General features: G+C 37.7%; 1 protein-coding gene across 3 annotated transcripts in view; it reads right to left on the minus strand.

Annotated features, from left to right (window-relative positions):
• The window catches only part of LOC136863052 (adenine DNA glycosylase), a 140,409-nt gene that overhangs the window by 104,847 nt on the left and 17,731 nt on the right, over positions 1-17,831 (minus strand). For all 3 annotated transcript variants that reach the window (XM_067139377.2, XM_067139378.2, XM_067139376.2), the window contains exon 3: positions 1,211-1,398. In XM_067139377.2, coding sequence (XP_066995478.2) covers positions 1,211-1,398 — 188 coding nt within the window. The remainder of the gene's footprint in view (positions 1-1,210; positions 1,399-17,831) is intronic.

Consider the following 17,831-nt stretch of genomic DNA (forward strand, 5'->3'; position numbering starts at 1 on the left):
GAATGATTTCTTTCTTTTTTCTTTTTTGCTAGTGGCTTTATGTCGCACCAACACAGTTAGGTCTTATGGCGACGATGGGATAGAAAAGGCCTAGGAGTTGGAAGTGGCCGTGGCCTTAATTAAGGTACAGCCCCAATATTTGCCTGGTGTAAAAATGGGAAACCACAGAAAACCAAATTCAGGGCTGCCGACAGTGGGATTTGAACCCAGTATCTCCCAGATGCAAGCTCACAGCCGTGCACCCCTAACCTCACGGCCAACTCGCCTGGTAATGATTTCTAGTAGGAAGGAGTAACGACACTACTTACCTGGTGTTGCAGAGTCATTGTTCAGCAGTTTGTTATTTATTTTCTCTAAACAGAGAGACTAGCAGTTTACCACGATTCATCGTGAGCACTACTACACCTGTAGATCAACCGTACACATTGTGCAAAGTTGTTGCTCAACACTTCTATTCTGTTTTTGGTAGAAACATTGTGAATACAGCAGTTTAACGCACGTTCCATAACTCTTCTCCCGCATTGTGGACTAACTTATCCACTAGGCGGTGCTACGGAGTGCTAGTGTCGCTTCCTGCAAAACAATCTCGTCTTAGACATCAGCTACCTCTGTTCTGTCTGCTTATCGCCAGGCGATCATGCGGGTTAGCTTGATACGGACTTAAAACTGTTCTGCACCAACAATTCATACACAATACAGAGTAGGTATCTTAAAATGGACTTGAGTTTGTTCTGAATCACCTGTTATTGTATAAACAACAAGCAGAAGAAACTTAACATGGATTTAGAACAGTTCTGTATCCTTTCCTTTGTGGCTTTGTTAATACAGAAGGATGTTAACATGGACTTGAACGCATTCTGCAGTGAACATTTTTATCTTGATGTACAGTACATAAGCTACTTTGGTTCTTCGCATATTATTCAACACACGCGTTTCTCAGACATAAAATAGTGTGTTCAGCCACTAGATAACCATATGCTTTAGTGTAGCACTAACTTAACTTAAAATTGCATTTTTTGGACTTAAGGTGACAATATTTTGTACCTTTCTTAAAGTTCCTTCATTAATGTAAAAGATAAAATCAATATTCCATGTATCTCTGAGTTTCTCTAGAAATGAAGCTTTCCTAAATCTTCTGTATACTGCTTGATACTGTCATCATGTGCTTTCACAGTAAATGTTAGAAATCAAAAACATGTTCATTACATACCCTTTTAGCTGCCTCAAAGAGTCGTTTACCCCTGGCATAATACCCCAATCCAGACCACATTTCATTCACTTCTTCATGTGATGCCGATGCTAGATGTTCAAAAGTTGGCCAGCGTGCCATCCATTTCTTATAGTATTGTTCAACTGTTGCAACCTGTGTCTGTTGAAGCATTACTTCAGATACGAGCACTAGAAGGAAATAAATACGATGAACATTTCATAGAATATATGGCAAGACAAAAACACATACTGGTGAATAATAATCAAGATGTAATTACTTTACTTAAACTGTTGAAACAAGAATGCACACCAAGCAAAAATATAAGAGGCACTTAAAACAAGAGAGCTGTTAAGTGCCACGTAATGCATTAAGAAATTTAGTATTAAAGAGGAAACACTGAATTACAAGCCCAATTTGAAGAGTTTTTGATGTGCTTTTTAAGGCAGAGATAAAGCAACTTTAAACTGTCTGAGGTCCACAGTTCCTGAGGTAACCAGATAGCAAGAGAAAAGGGTCAAGCTCCAAAATTGGCAAGAGGTGGCGATTTTAGTGTCACAAAAGAGGTAGGGCACAACATCCAAGGACAAAAGTTAGGGGATTAGCAACTAGAAAATATTATAGATGTGGAAAAAAAAAAAAAAGTAGTGAGTAAACATGAATATTTATTTGAAGATGTGGACAATATCCTTGACCCTTCTTTACATTGCTCCCACATCCCATGCTGACAGATCAGAGTGTTCTTTCTGTGATCTTTTTCATGTTCCTTTCTCTTTACATGTGACTTGATATGACACTTGTTTGTTCCTTTCCAATACTTGTAATTTCCCTGTGGTATCCTTTTCTGCTTGCGTGTTTGTCCTAGTTTCTAATCTTTTACCACCTATATTTATCTGGAGCTTATGTTTCTTCCATTTTTCTGTATTTATCCAGATTTCATTCTACACTTCCCGCATCAAGACAAGATGCCCGCACTCCTGATGAAACTAGGAAGCAGAAACGAGCTTGTCAGTGACTGGGAAGAGATGGATGTAGAAGAACTAGGACTGGTGAGGAGAGAACCTAGCTCTCTGAAGACTGCAATGTATGAAGATGTGAAGGTTGTCCTTGTTCTTTAGTGTTTTCACGGTAGTTTTTCTCTCCTTTTCTATTACTCCCTCTTTCCACACTGACCTATCATTGTGTTCATCTTATTATGGGCTCCTTTTAATGTTCCCATCTTTCTATATATGACATGATCTGTCATTGTACTTATCTTTGTACAAGTTTCTACACTCCTATATTTGATTTTCTTTCTTAACTCAATCTGGCACAACTTAAGTAATGGTCCTGTACCAACTCCAGGAGGGAGCACTGCAACAGGAATGGAGGACAATGCTCTGTTGTTCTTAGCAGCTTACTGAAGTCACCAGACAATGCTACCAACTGTTGACATACATACAATTTGTTTAACGTCGTACTGACACTGATAGGTCTTATGGCGACGATGGGATAGGAAAGAGTTAAGAGTGGGAAGGAAGTGGCCGTGGCCTTAATTAAGATACAGCCCCAACATTTACCTGGTGTAAAAATGGGAAACCATGGAAAACGATCTTCAGGGCTGCCGACAGTGGGGTTCGAACCCACTATCTGCTGAATGCAAGCTCACAGCTGCATGACCCTAAACGGATGGCCAACTCGCTTGGTCTCTGTTGACATAAACACAGGTTCGGAGGTGATGATAATTTTTCACCATTGGTTTCTTTACAGCATAAGGGGCTAGAAATTAGGAAACTTATCACTATTGGATTATCTTCCGTATATATGCCAAACGAACGGAGGCGTAAGGGCTAGAAAATTTATCACCAGTGGCTTATTGTCAGGGGCTAGCTCACTGAGGCAGTAAAGGTATGCTCAGTTCACTCTGAAGGATGTGGGCTTGATTACCTGCCAGAAAGTCAAAAAATTTAAAGAACGAGATTTTTTACTTCAGGAGTGGCACATGGCCCCCGAGGTTCATTCAGCCTGCACTAATATTGAGTACCTGGTTAATTCCTGGAAGCAAAAGTGGATAGGCATAGAGATAACCACACTATCACACTATGAATCCCTCAATCTCCTCAGGAGTATAATTTCAATTCAATGATCGATCTCAGATAGCAGCAGTTACATAAAAACAATGATCGATGAAACAGATGCATGTGCCCAACGTGCACACAGCAATACAAAAAGCAACTTATTGTTCTGTGGAGTTAATATGAACAAACACTATACATGGCAAACACATGCCAAAAGTCAGGATAATTTCTTTCACTGGCAGCTTGTCATTTTCACTCACATGAATTTTTTCCACTTTCTTATTTAATGTCAGCATCATCATAATTTTTTTCTTTTTGACCAAACTATTAATAAATTGTTTAACATGCTCCTATTAATAAATTGGCCTTGGAAGGGTGAAAACGAATTGTACAAATGTACACCAAAGGCACAGAGCTACGAGCTCTCCTTTTTGTTCATTCTGTCCCCTTCAAATTTGGTGACCTTGAGAATATTTACGACAAGTTAACATTAAAAGTTTTATTGTTCACCGGGAGCTATATTTGTCATTTGGGAAGCAGTCACCGAGGTCCAAACCAGTTTTATCGTCATTCAGAGGGGCGAGGTATTGATCCAAGTTCGACCGAGCACAAGGTAAATCACGTGACGAGCCTGTGTTTCTAGCCTGCCACGCGCGGACTACCTGACTGCCAGCAAGCTTCTCGAACAGTCATAGCCAATTATAAGGGACCCTGGGAACCAATGATCGTCCTCAAAAGGTACACGCCTCCCAAGCCAAGGATATAAAAAGCCATGTTCAAAGTAAATCACTCTCTACTCTGATCTACTCTGCTCTACTCGACTCTGATCTACGTTATTCTGGCGTCACTCTGCTGTTCATCGTGACCACGTGGGAGAGAACTTTGCCGGGCGAGCAGACGTCCGTTCTGCCGAATTTAGTGGAAATTATTTATTAACTCTTATGGAGTAAATTCCAACTTAGGAGATCCATGTTAAGTGTATTTATCCAGGAGAACATTCAGTGATTCTGCGTGTGTGAATATATCTTAATATTTGTCGTCTCAGTTACAGTCTGCACTTCTGGAATGCGACAGAAGTTATCCCGGTGATCGCAGTGTACATCAAGATGGATTATTCCTCTACAATGTGCATCTTAACTTCATCGTGGGACATCTACTGCCGTGTCTCCATGACCTTCTAAGTATGTGAGGCGTATCTGGACAGAGAAGGTGACTGACCGGGGAAATGCTGGAATGACTGACTACAACCTGGGACCAAACCTCATCTAAAACTTGAGTACCATTTAAAAGTTTATTTCTTTCTCATCTTTGTAAAGCTAGAAGATCTTTCTTCTTTAAATCGTAGATCTATTAGTTTTGTTGTAGATAGAAGCATTTCATTTTTCCATTTCTTGAGGTGTCATAGTAGTCGAGTTTCATGTGTGTGACTGAAATTTGGAACCTATTAGATTAGATGTGTAGTCTGTCTTTGAGTGAGTTCCCATGCATATGAGTTAGATATATCTAAAAATCACTGACCATGGGATAAACTTTATGTTATTTGCCTGTGATATTGAAATTAATCGGATTTGGAGTTACGTGTACAATTTGTGAGATAGGATCGAACCTAGTGTCATTTTACGATCACTTGTATTCTTTAGGTTCGAGTCATATAATTGTACGATATTTCATGAGGATTGATAGATATAATAATCACTTGAGTAATAATAAAATCAAGTAAAGATCGGGTTAAAATGGAATTAAACGGTCGTGAGCTATAAATTATCTTAGATTCCTTGTATGTGAGATTTAATGTTCTCAGTTCATGATGTGCCTGGAATACGGCAATCCTGCGGGATTTTAATTATGTAATTTATTAATTGGAGAATTTTTTATTGGTAAATGACTTCTTGTTGTGTCTTTGGGAGAACAATGGAATTTATTGTAAGTGGAGCACGTGTTGCGTATGTATTTCACGAATAGGGAATAATAATAATAATAATGCGATTGAGGCTCACGAACGTGATGTTTGCGATTCGTAACCCGTGATGGTGATGATTATGGAATCTTATTGGAATCTTCAAATAAATTCCAGGAGTTTAGATGAATCTCCATCGTTGTGTGAGGAATATTTCAACCCAAGTGATATCCCGAATTTCGATCACTAGCCACTATTGAAGAAAGAGTATTTTCCGTACACGAATTTATCCTCTGCATACTGTTGACGTGACCATGCTTAAAAATAAAGAATAAAATTAATTAGGGGCAGGATTCGCTGTAAATAATGTATATAAAGAAAGTATGTGTTACCTTGTATGAATGTGGTGTGTGTGCTGTAAATATGAATATTTTCCATGTCTTTTGATTGTTCAATTTGATTTAATCTGGTCGTTCATTTATGGCGACACAGATTTGTGTTCAACGTTGTGTGCCACCTTGAGAATTTATTTTTGCACACCTTAAGGAAAAATGTACTGAGTTTTATGTCAAGGAAGACTAGAATAGGATTTTATTTTGCTGTTATTAAGATTTAAGGGAAAGATCATCTCGTTATTTTTCCGCAAAGGCAAGCGATTTGTAAATTAATATTTTAATTAATTCACACGTGGATTAGAAAATTTCTAATACGTTTATATTCAAATTCCGCAACATTTTAAATTAATGTGAAAATTTGCATGCTATGCAAATGTCAGAATTAAATGTTCACAAATGGCATAATTAACTTGAATTTTAGCAATAATGAGTCATAGTAATTAAGTGAAGAATATTATTTTAAAATGTGAATTATAAATGCCATGAGGATTATTCAGTGAGATACACTAATTAGAAAACACGATCGTGTGATGATAAAGGAAAATGTTACACAGACAAGGTTAGAGATTATTACTAATAATAATAATAATAATAATAATAATAATAATAATAATAATAATAATAATAATAATAATAATTAATTATAAAATTTTGAAATTAATTTTGATTTTCACTAAAGCTTCTACTGGTGTTTTTGATGAATATTATACACTTTAAATACTGAGATTCGTCAGAATTCAACTTTGACCACGTGTTGAGATTACTGTAAATTCATGGAACCTTTAGCAACTTTTCCTGTGAAATAATAAGTGAGACAGCTGTCTAATAATTTGGTAAAAACCTTCATTGAAGTCTTGAACTCTTTCAAGTAAATATTTTAATTTTAAAGGCAGTAAAGACCTAATTTTTCTTTGTTAATTTTCATTCCAGAACAGTAATACTGGAGGACGAGAAATACATGTGGTTCTATAATACTACTGAAGAATGAGATATCATGAAAGTTCATTGTAAAAAAATTTTTAAAAAATCCAGCAAGGATATTTTTTTGTTGTGAAATGCTTATGTTAATAAATGTAAGAGTGTTGTTTTTGAAATTTTATTTTGCTTGGACGTCAACCCCTTTACCCTTATATGCCTCTAGAAAACGGAAGCCAAGAACGAACGGTCCACCTCGGGATCTCTCGCTCACTGGCTGGGCTTAGCCAGGCAATAATGGGGGCAATACCTTTGCCCAAACTGACACATCTTTGTATATATCCTCAGTGTATGTTCTTATCCTAACTCCTAGCATCCTGTCCTTGATGTATATAACACAAAAAAATAACCCCAGAACTTTTACTCGTGTACTGTATGAAGTAACTGGAGTATATTATGAAACTTTAAATAATGTGAGAGAATAAGGGATGTTTCATCCAGCATAGCACAAGTGACACTAATGTCCCCTGCTGCATCTTGCTCATTCTTTATAAAGTTAAATACCCTTCGTCAATCTTCTTCCTTGTTTTGGCCTTTGTCCCATTTCATTTGGAGTCAGCCCTCCTAGTTTGGATTCATCAATTCCTCATGTCCTGGGTTATTATTGGATTTAGTTGCGCTTCCTGCAGGTCCTTATTTATACTGGACACACAAGTTTGAAATAACAATAATAGTAATAACAATAATGTTCTTTTACGTCCCACTAACTATCCTTTGACGGTTTTAGGAGATGCCGAGGTGCCGGAATTTGGTCCCACACGAGTTCTTGTACATGCCAGTAAATGTATCGAGACAGGAGGCTGTATTTGAGCGCCTTAAAAATACGACCGGACTGAGCCAGGATCGAACCTGCCATATTGGGGTCAAAAGGCTAGCGCTTCACCATCTGAGCCACTCGGCCCAGTAGTAAAACTAATAAATGGAACTTGAATAATGTGAATTCTTGTCAAAAGCTCTTTCCTTGATAGCAGTTTAACTGAAGCCTGCTGTAGATGATCAAATTTTTGTTAAATTCAAGACTTCACAGAACTTCACAAGAATTTTCAATACTTCACAAGTTTACTTGTCAACTCACTTGCAATAATTGACAAGTCTTGAGAAGTCTACAAAAATCTTGAAAGTGAATTAGAACATGTTCTAATCAATCAAAGAATTGCCAAGTCTTTGACAGAATTGACCAATGGAAGTCGAGTATTAAGGGTGCACGCTATGCCGCTAGGCATGCTGGGATTGCTGGCACGGGAATCAAAACGACAAAAATGGCTTTGTCTTCAAGACCGAAGCAAGTTGTGTGTGTATTAACTGCTAAGTATGAGGCACATCCCTGCCTATATTCAGTGGACTCCGTAGATTACGACAATAAAATCAATAAAACGGCAGCGTAGGAGGAGATGTAAGATGAAAAACTAGTATACTGTTTCCACCTAGTAATGTTTATGTTTATTACCGAATGGTATCCTATAAGTAAACACTGTCAGCAATGACCAATGATCTTCACATCTTATTATAATGGAATTCATAATATATATTCATGTAATAAGATATGAATTTCCGTTGCATTGTTATCATTTTTATTCAATTAATGTAAATGCAATATAACATCCTCTGCAAATGACAATATGGCAGTAAATACATTGCAAAAATTATGTTGAAGATATCCACATTAATATTTTCCCCATGCAAATTATGGTTTACTGTGCACTTCTCTTTCTTTTTAAGAATGTATCCCAATGCTAGGCGAAGAACCACAACTGCTGTTTGCCTTTCCTCCATGTAAAAACAAAATGCTATCAAATCTTGCCAAATCTTTTCAAATCTTACGTAGGCTAAGTTGAAAAACTAGAACAGTGGACGCCGCTTATTATGATCACTCTGGGACGCAGATAATTTGATAACATTAACCGATTGATAACAGTAGCTGAAAAATAAAAATTGATAGTTAGCCTACTGTATTTATTCAATAACCTACATGCACTACAATGAAACAGATACCGGTACACAGCACTGCAGTACACTTAACTGTTTTCTGCTATGTAAAATAGTCTCTAAATTTTGTTTGCTTTTGGTTGTCACTCTAAAGTCCATTAATTAATCTTTCATATTCATAATGTTTTTGGAAGTCCACTGACCGACGCTGAACAACTCGTCCCAAGATATCTAGCGCTTGTCGCATTTCAGTATTCGTTGGTGTTCGGGAAGTTTCGGCAACATCGTCGCCATCAGCATCACTATCTTCTGCTCCGTGTTCTTCACCTCTCATATCTAATTCTGCGGAAGTAACTGCCTCACATGTCGTCTTCTATCTGTTTCGCATCAGTAATAATGCCCTCATCTATGACAAAGATGTTGATTCCCAAGCAGGCATCAATTTTTGATAGTGGGACAAAGTCTATCATAGTGCATTGGCACTGCCGGTGGCTACAATTAGCCTACGCAGTGGCCTCCACGGTATACACTAGCCAGCGTCTTGGTAGGTGTACTAGGTACCAACTGATGAGCCCAGCCTAGCACACGTGGGCGAAACGCTGGCAACCAGGAATGAGTTAGCTGGAAAATTTATAATGTCCAATAATGGACCATTTACATTGGTGCCCTCATCTATGTTCGTCCATTTCTGAAATTCATCTTGGGCCGATGACCTCAATGTTAGGCCCCTTTAAACAACAAGCATCATCAACAAGCGTCAAGAAATTCATCTTCCGTTAAGCCTGTTGGACAAAGTTCAACATTCTCCCCTACTTCTGGTAACTCTCTTAAAAATCGCCATGCCGAAAACAATTCCTTACTGTTTGTGCTGAGACATCCCATGACATGGCTAGAAGTTCCAGGGCATCGAGAAGGCTGGCTGTTTTGGCAAGAACACTGGCACTAGTTTTATGTGAGTCCTCTATATTTTCTAAGAATCTTGTACGCATTTGATAGTGATAATACGCTTTCATGGTGCAAATGATTCCTTGATCGCATGGTTGAGATAATGAAGTCTTATTCGCCGGTAAGAAAACCACATTGATGTTCTTGAGCTCACAATACACAATGTGTGCTGCACAGTTGTCAACCACCTAAACTATTTTACGGTCCAGTCTATTATCCCACTTCAGTAGCCATTCTTTGAAAATCAGGGGAGTTATCCACGCATAAGAGTTGGAATGACAGTCCACTAGAAACTTATTGATGCCTTTAAAGCAAAGTGGGTACTTTCTTTTCCCAATCACTAACAGCCTTTTCTTTTTACCAGTCATACTCGCACAACATACAACTGTTACTCGTTCCTTGGAGGTTTTACAGCCTTTAGCACTTTCATTTTTGAACAAGTGTGACAAGTGTGTTCAGGCAAGGCACGATAATATAGTGCAGTCTCATCAGCATTATACACGCACTCGGGAGAGAATTCAGAAGCAATTTTAGGCCACTCCACTTCTCTCCACTTCTCAGCAGCGACAGAATCACCAAGCGTTCGTTTGTACATTACATTTTCTTGTTTCTCCCAATCATGCGCAGTGTAAAAATGGGTTATTAAAAGTTGGGAGCGTTTTATTTGTATGCATCCTACTCGCATACTCAAGAAAGAAATCCTTGAAAACAAATGTGATAACATAAACCGAATTCATGATTACAATAAACGGAAGATTTTCAATGTTTCAGTATTTATCTGTACGGGACTTTGTAAAAGTGATTATATAATACGGTTGATAACATTATCCATTCTTCTTCTTCTTCTTTTATGACCACATAGGATCACTTTAGTCAGTCCGTCGTTCAGGTCTCTTTGAAGGGATTGTTCGGGCTTTGCGGTCCTCCCAGTACTTCTTCAGACGCTCCGATCTTCGTGCCCTTTCCTCAGTTGAAAATGTGCGTGTTGTTGGTTTGTTTTGTGTAAGGGTAAAGCGGAGGTTTGTATTCTTGAGTTTTGTATTCAATTTTATCTTATTTTTGGTGTCTTCTGTTGTAAGGCCTATTTCCTTCAGATCCTCTCTTACTTCTCTGATCCATTTACATCCTGTTGTGGTATTTCTTGAGACGAGATTGTGTTGTACTAGTTGTTTCAGAAGTCTCGAGTCCTGCATCCTCATGATATGTCCAAAGAATCCCAGTCTCCTCTTACGCATAGTATCTGTAATGGGTTCTAGCTCTTTGTACACGACTTTGTTAGGTATTAACCGCCACTGTCCATCTTTCTGATATTTTTTGTTGATACAGGTTCTTCCAATCCTCCTTTCAATTTTCTGAAGTCTGTCAGTCTTTGATTGTTTATTCAGGTAAAAGAGTGTTTCTGCTGCATATGTAGCTTCCGGTTTTATAACTGTGTTGTAGTGTTTTATTTTTGTATTTATTGATAGACATTTCTTTTTGTAGATATCCCATGTTAATTTTTGTGCTTTAGCTAATCTATTTGTTCTTACTTGGATTGAGATTTTTTCATTTAAGTTATGTGTTATTACTTCTCCAAGATATTTAAACTGAGTTACTATTTTGATTTTATTACCATTTATGGTGACTTCTTTTAGCTGTGTTGGTTTTTGGGGCATAATTTCTGTTTTTTCAAATGATATTTTGAGGCCAATTTTATTTGCAATGTTTTGAAGTTCTGATATCTGGGTTTTTGCTTCTTTTATGTCCACTGCTAGTAATGCTAAATAGTCAGCAAAACCCAGGCAATTTGTTTTGATTTTTCGGCCAATCTTTATTTTGGGGGGACATTTTCTAAACCATTCCCTCATTACCATTTCTAGAGCACAGTTAAATAATAGTGGTGAGAGCCCATCTCCCTGCCGTAGTCCAGTTTTAATTTCAAATGTCTCTGATGTTTCACCCCTAAACTTCACTTTTGACTTGGTATTGGTGAGAGTCAATTTTATCATGTTTATTAATTTGGGGTGTAGTCCAAGGTGTCTTAAAATTTTAAACAGAGATTCTCTATGGATGCAATCATAAGCTTTCTTGAAATCTACAAATGTTATCACCATATCTCTGTTTCTTCTCCTGTTATAGTCCATTATCAACTTAAGACTCATGATCTGATCAGGACAGCTCCTCCAGGGTCTGAAACCTCCTTGATATTCTCCTAGTTCTTTCTCAAGTTGTAAACTTATCCTATTAAGGATGATTATTGAAAATATTTTGTATGTTATATCTAGGAGAGAGATTCCCCTGTAGTTATTAGGGTCGGTTTTGTCCCCTTTTTTGTGCAGAGGATGAATGAGGGCTGTTGTCCAGTGTTCTGGTAGTTCTTCTTTAATCCAGATAGAGACAAGTTGTTGATGGAGGGCAACTTTTGCTGAGTTTCCTGCATATTTCCAGATTTCCGCAAAGGTCTGATCTTCTCCTGGCGCTTTGTAGTTTTTTAATTTATTCAGAGCCTGGTAGACTTCCTTTATTGTGGGGGGATTGATGTTTTCTGGTGATGTTTTTATCGGGGTGTTGGTGTCCAAATGAAGGAGTTCTGTAGGTTCCTCACAATTTAAAAGCTTGTTGAAATGTTTAGCCAGAATTTCTGCATTGTCTTTATTGTTATGGGCCAGCTTACCATCTTCATCCTTCATCAGTAGGGTCGGGGGTTCATATTTTTGGAGCTGCTTTCTGAAGGTTTTGTAGTAGTCCCTTGATTTAGTTTTACTGAACTGTTCTTCAATTAACTGCAGGGTGTCCTTATGATGTTGTCTTTTTATTCTTCTTAAGACTTGGGTAGTTTCTTTTCTCTGTTTTACTAGCTTTTGATAGGATATTTCTGTCTTTTGGGACTGATGTAATAGCCATGCCTGATGTCTTTTCTCCACTGTTTCATCACATTCACTGTTCCACCATTGGTGTTTTTTACGTGGTTTAATTGGAGCTAGGTCTTCTGCAATTTGTTTAAGGTTGTGTACTAAGTCTTCAAGTTTGTCTGTGATTTTTATTTTTTCAGTTGCTTTCTGGTAATTTTTGTTGTTGATTAGCTGGGTAGGATCTATTTTTCTTTTAGTTTTAAGGGCTTGCTTTTGTTGTCTCCTCTGGGGAGTGAGTTTAATTTTAATTTTAACTACGTAGTGATCTGAACCTGTGTCTATTCCTCGGAGGACTTTGACGTTATAGATCTCTTTGTGGTGGTATTTGTCCATGCAGACGTGGTCCAGTTGCCATTCTCCTTTAGTGTAGTCAGGGTGTTTCCATGTTTTGAGTTTTTGAGGTTTCCTCTTAAAACATGTAGATTTTGAGATTAAATTATGGTTTCTACACAGGTCAACGAGTCTCTCTCCATTTTTATTTGTTTTCTTGTGTGCTGGCCATTTTCCGATGATGTCACGGTATTTTCTTTCTCTGCCTAGTTGAGCGTTGAAGTCGCCTATTAATAATTTTATATGGTGTTTGGGGATGTTATCTATGGTCTGGTCCAATAGGTCCCAAAATTCTCCTGTTTCCTCCTGGTCTTTTGAGGAGTTGTTTTTATCATTAGTGGGAGCATGGGCATTTATTATAGTATAGATTTTATTAGATGCCTTTAAGGTGAGCGTTGAGAGTCGTGGAGACTGTGATCTGAATTCTTGAACTGAGTTTATTATTTTAAGGCTGACCAAAAATCCTGTTCCAAATTGTGGGACATTCTTCATCACTCTCTTCCCGGGTATACCTTTATAAAGTCTGTACCCTTGAGATTCCAAGGCATCCTGGTCAGTGTTTCTAATTTCCTGTAATCCCATGATAAGAATTTTGTGTTGGTCCATTATGTCGGTGATCACTTTTAGTTTACCGGTTTGCATGAGTGAGTTTATGTTGTGTGTAGAGAAGTATGTTATCTGCTTTGGTTTGATTCTTGATTTTGTCTCATTCGTGTATGTAGTACTGGGGTATTTCCGTGCCTCCGACTTCACGGTATCTTTCAGGTGGCAGCCCACCGTATCCGAATGCTGCCTTCTCTGAACTCTTGGTTCAGCCGGTGGAGTATTCCTTAAAAGACATTATCCATTATTACAATAAACGGCGTCCACTGTATATGGTTTCCACCTAGTCAATACATATAAATTTATTTACAATTCAAAGTTGTAAAACCATCATATTAGAACAACAGTAATGTTTCAGCTGCATTAGGCCATCTTCAGCTGTCTAGGAATAACTTTAATTTAAAATTATTACCGTATTTCACGGCATAATCGTCGCACTTTTTATACCAAAATTTTCGAAAAAAATTGTAGGGTGTGACCATTATACGATTAATATTTAATACCAGTATTTGTATTACTCAAAAAATGTATTTATAACTAAATTGTATTTGATACAAATTTAAGATTCACGTAATACTCGCGTTTATACATCAAAATAATTAAAATAGTCTAAAACAAAATTCATAATTTTTCGCAACAATTCGGCGAACGTTTTTCCAACCTGAAAATAAAAATGAACGTATTAAGTTAATTTGTCATTAATTTGAGTATTAAAGTTAAAATATTACACTTGCAAAAAATTATCGCTTTGTTGTGAAATGCAGACTTACCGGTACGCAATTTATTCCAAATCTTCAGTGTCGCTATCGCAGGTTTCACTATCTGATGCGCCGTCCTCGCCTCTGTTAATACCAGTATCAGATTCTTCGTCTCCCTGCCACACTGCGTCATCTTCGGAACCGTCTAGTGCATTCGAAATCCCAGTCCTTTTGAAGCTCTTGGAGACTAGTTCAGGTGGTATAAGATCCCAACTCTTCTTCACCCACGAGCATAACAAGTCCAAGGGTGGACGCCTGATATTTCCGGCAGGCGTCAATTGCTGATCGCCGCTCATCATCCACTCGTTGTAAAATCGACGTAAGTGGTCTTTAAAGGGTTTATTAACACATACGTCTAGTGGCTGCAAAGCAGATGTTAGGCCACCAGGAATGACTATCTGTCGTGTCTTATTTGTAGTGAGAATTTGCTTCACTTCGTTCACGAGGTGATCTCGGAAACTATCTAAAACAAGCAGAGCTGGTTGTTTTAATAGTGCACCAGGTCTTCTATTCCACACAGTTTTAACCCAGTCCAGCATGAGTTCTACGTCCATCCAACCCTTTGGTTGCACTCGTACATGAATTCCACGGGGAAACTGTATATTCTTAGGCGGCATATGATGTAAGGCGGCAACTTTCTCCCGTCAGCTGTAATGGCTAGCATTGCCGTGCATCGCAACTTCTCACTACCGCTGGTTTTCATTAATACACTCCGTGATCCTTTTAGCGCAATAGTGCTGTTGCGAGGCATATCAAAAAAGATTGGAGTCCGTTCGGTATTACCGATTTGAGAAAGCAAGTACGAAGTTTCCTTGCGCAAACGTATGACAAATCGGTGAAAATTTACAATCTTGTCCAAGTAATCAGCAGGCAACTTTTGGCTTAGTGTTGTTCTCCTTCGCACTGACAGATTGTGTCGTCGCATGAACCCCTTAATCCACCCACGAGTCGCCTTAAACTGAGTTACCGGTATGTTGTGTTTGCGTGCTACCCCCTGTCCCTTAATTTGTAACATTTCATATGATGCACTGCAGCCATTGTTACGTATTTCACTGACGTACCTAAACACTTCTTCGTCAATTATAGGAAACTTCCCTGTTTTAGGACCTCTAAACGCGCGTCTAGAAGGGTTTGTGCTCTTTTGCTTGTTTTTTTTACTTTCCGCCAGTCACGCACCAACTTTTCACTCACAGAAAATTTTCTTTCTGCAGCTCTGTTCCCGTGCTGTTCAGCGAAGGCAATTACGCTTAGCTTGAAGCCCGCAGAATAGTTTCTATATTTACCCATAATCGCTTATAAATGCTTCACACGTTAATGTTTTGCGATATAAATGACTTTCCGTAACTGTTCACTATTAAAACAAATTATTTCTGCAAACACCCAAAACACAAATTAAAAACTTAAATTCTCACGCACACATGTCTACAGTAATCACGTAAATCTGAAACAAATAAATGCATCTGTGATCTGTCCATTCCAGAGCAGCCAATACTGTTAGGCAGCAAGGAAGCATGCAACAATTTATCAGTTTAGCTCGTTGGTTGCGACACACTACTGCGCTTGCGCAAAGCTCGCAAACCGGAGTTCTAGCTAGCGCGGTGTAAATCTACTGTATAGTTGACTGTATTCCGAGACGTCAGTAACAAACATTCATTTTTTTCAATTTCTTTTAAACATACGGTAATTAGGTTAATATTTCTTCCCAGTTATTGATGATTTTACATTACATTACTGACGAGTTTATAAAATAAAACTTTAATAGCATTGGATAATAATTATCTTGACTGCTTGGATAAAAGTTTTCATCCCATGCCCGGACACTTATGACGTAGTAGTAAGATAAGAGTCTAGCGATGACAACTGAGACATCGTAAATAATTCGGCTGAATAATTCCGTGGAAATCTGCGTTATCGTCTTGGATTTCACTTCGTGCGCAATAACACAGGAGCCGGCCCCATGGTGTAGGGATAGCGTGCTTGCCTCTTACACGGAGGCCTCGGGTTCAATTCACGGCCGGGTCAGGGAATTTTACCTGTATCTGAGGGCTGGTTCGAGGTCCATTCAACCTACCTAGCCGGTATTTCCTGGCGACGTTGCCGATAAGCGATAACTTACAGCCTTACGTATTTCAAATGGGAACTCATAATATGTAGGTGGTGAATAAATAGTACACTGTCTCGCGACCACGTTGTCAAACTGCCGATAGTCTACCGGTAAGCCATGCGTCGTACATATACCGGTATTATTTATTTATACGTTGTGCAACATGTCGCAAACGTGACTGTGTTGCCAAATTACCCATAAACCATACACGTATTTAAATTGTGCATTCATGTGCAACTTACGTTGCAGTTCCATTTACCTTTTAACCAGATTAGTGAACAAAATTTGGACGTGCGACGATTATGTAATTAAAGGTTTAAAGTCCGATTTTTGTATTGAAAATAAAGGATGCGACGATTACGCGGTGGCGATGATTATGCCGTGAAATACGGTATATTGAAAGTTGCAAAATATGAGTAAAAATTACATTTATATGATATACTTTTATAATAGGGCATGCTGAAACATCATTAGATGAAAGAGTCGCTTGATGTAGTATGATGAAGTCTAAATGAATCCAACATTCAACAGTTCTATGTAATAAATGACAATGATGAAATTTCGGAGAAAGTCAATGTCTTATATGATGAAATCATAAATTTTTATAAGAAGTTCAATTTCTTGCCATCATGATATCACACGTCGGTCTCATGTACGCATTCCATACCTCGCTCCCTTTGTTTATATTCCCCCTCCCCTCCATTGCTCCCCTCTGCCCATAACATTGCTCACACTCACATAAGGACGAATGTGTTACAGACTTAGTATCAAGTTAGCCAGCGTGCAGATATGATATAAACACAGAGCTGTTGAAAGTGAGTTTTATGTCTGTTTTTCTATTTGTTTGTCTATATGGTTCTTCTTTCCCTACATCTTGCTTCCCTCGTTTTAATAATAATCTTAGTAATTTTTTGTTTTCCTTCTAGACTTAATATCGTGCAACATGACCTAACAGCAGTTCAATGCCACTCAATGATCTGGCTGGCATTAAAATTACATAAACATTTGAAAACGCAAACGTTATAGAAGTTTTTATATGAAGTGGAACAACAATTTTAATTAATTAACTGTCAATATTTTTACATTAAACAAATTTTAAGAAACGGAAGAAACTTTTAATTACATGATCATTGTAATTTATTACGTAGAACTGTTCGATGTCAGACTCATTCAGACTTCATCATATTACATCAAGCAACTCTTTCATCTAATGATGTTTCAGCATGCCCTATCTTAATTTGAATGTAATGAATGTAAGTTTTACTCATGTTTTGCAACTTCCAACACATTCATTTTAAGTTTAAGTTAATTTTAGACAGCTGAAGATGGCCTAATGCAGCCGAAACATGTACTGTTGTTCTAATACTGTTTTCACAACTCTGAATTGTAAATAAATTTATAGTATTGACTAGGTGGAATGAGTATACTAGTTTTTCATCTTATATAATTGTCAATATGGATCCGAATTGAAATTTATTTCATGTTTTCAAATCTTGTCAAACCTTCAGCAATGGCCATAGAAGATTTTTTTTTTTTTTTTTTTTATCATGGTAAAGTTTTCAAAACAACAGTAGTTAATTATTCTTGTAGTGATTCAGGTTAGAACCTCATAAATTTTACTGTAATCAGTCTTGAATAAACTGCCCACTCAGAACTATCATAACCTCCTCCCCACAAAAGTTAACAAGAACTGAAAGGAATTCAATAATTATCTCAAAGGAATATTTAATCACATACAATGTA

The sequence above is a fragment of the Anabrus simplex genome, chromosome 2, assembly GCF_040414725.1.
Source record: "Anabrus simplex isolate iqAnaSimp1 chromosome 2, ASM4041472v1, whole genome shotgun sequence".
NCBI classification, from domain to species: Eukaryota; Metazoa; Arthropoda; class Insecta; order Orthoptera; family Tettigoniidae; genus Anabrus; species Anabrus simplex.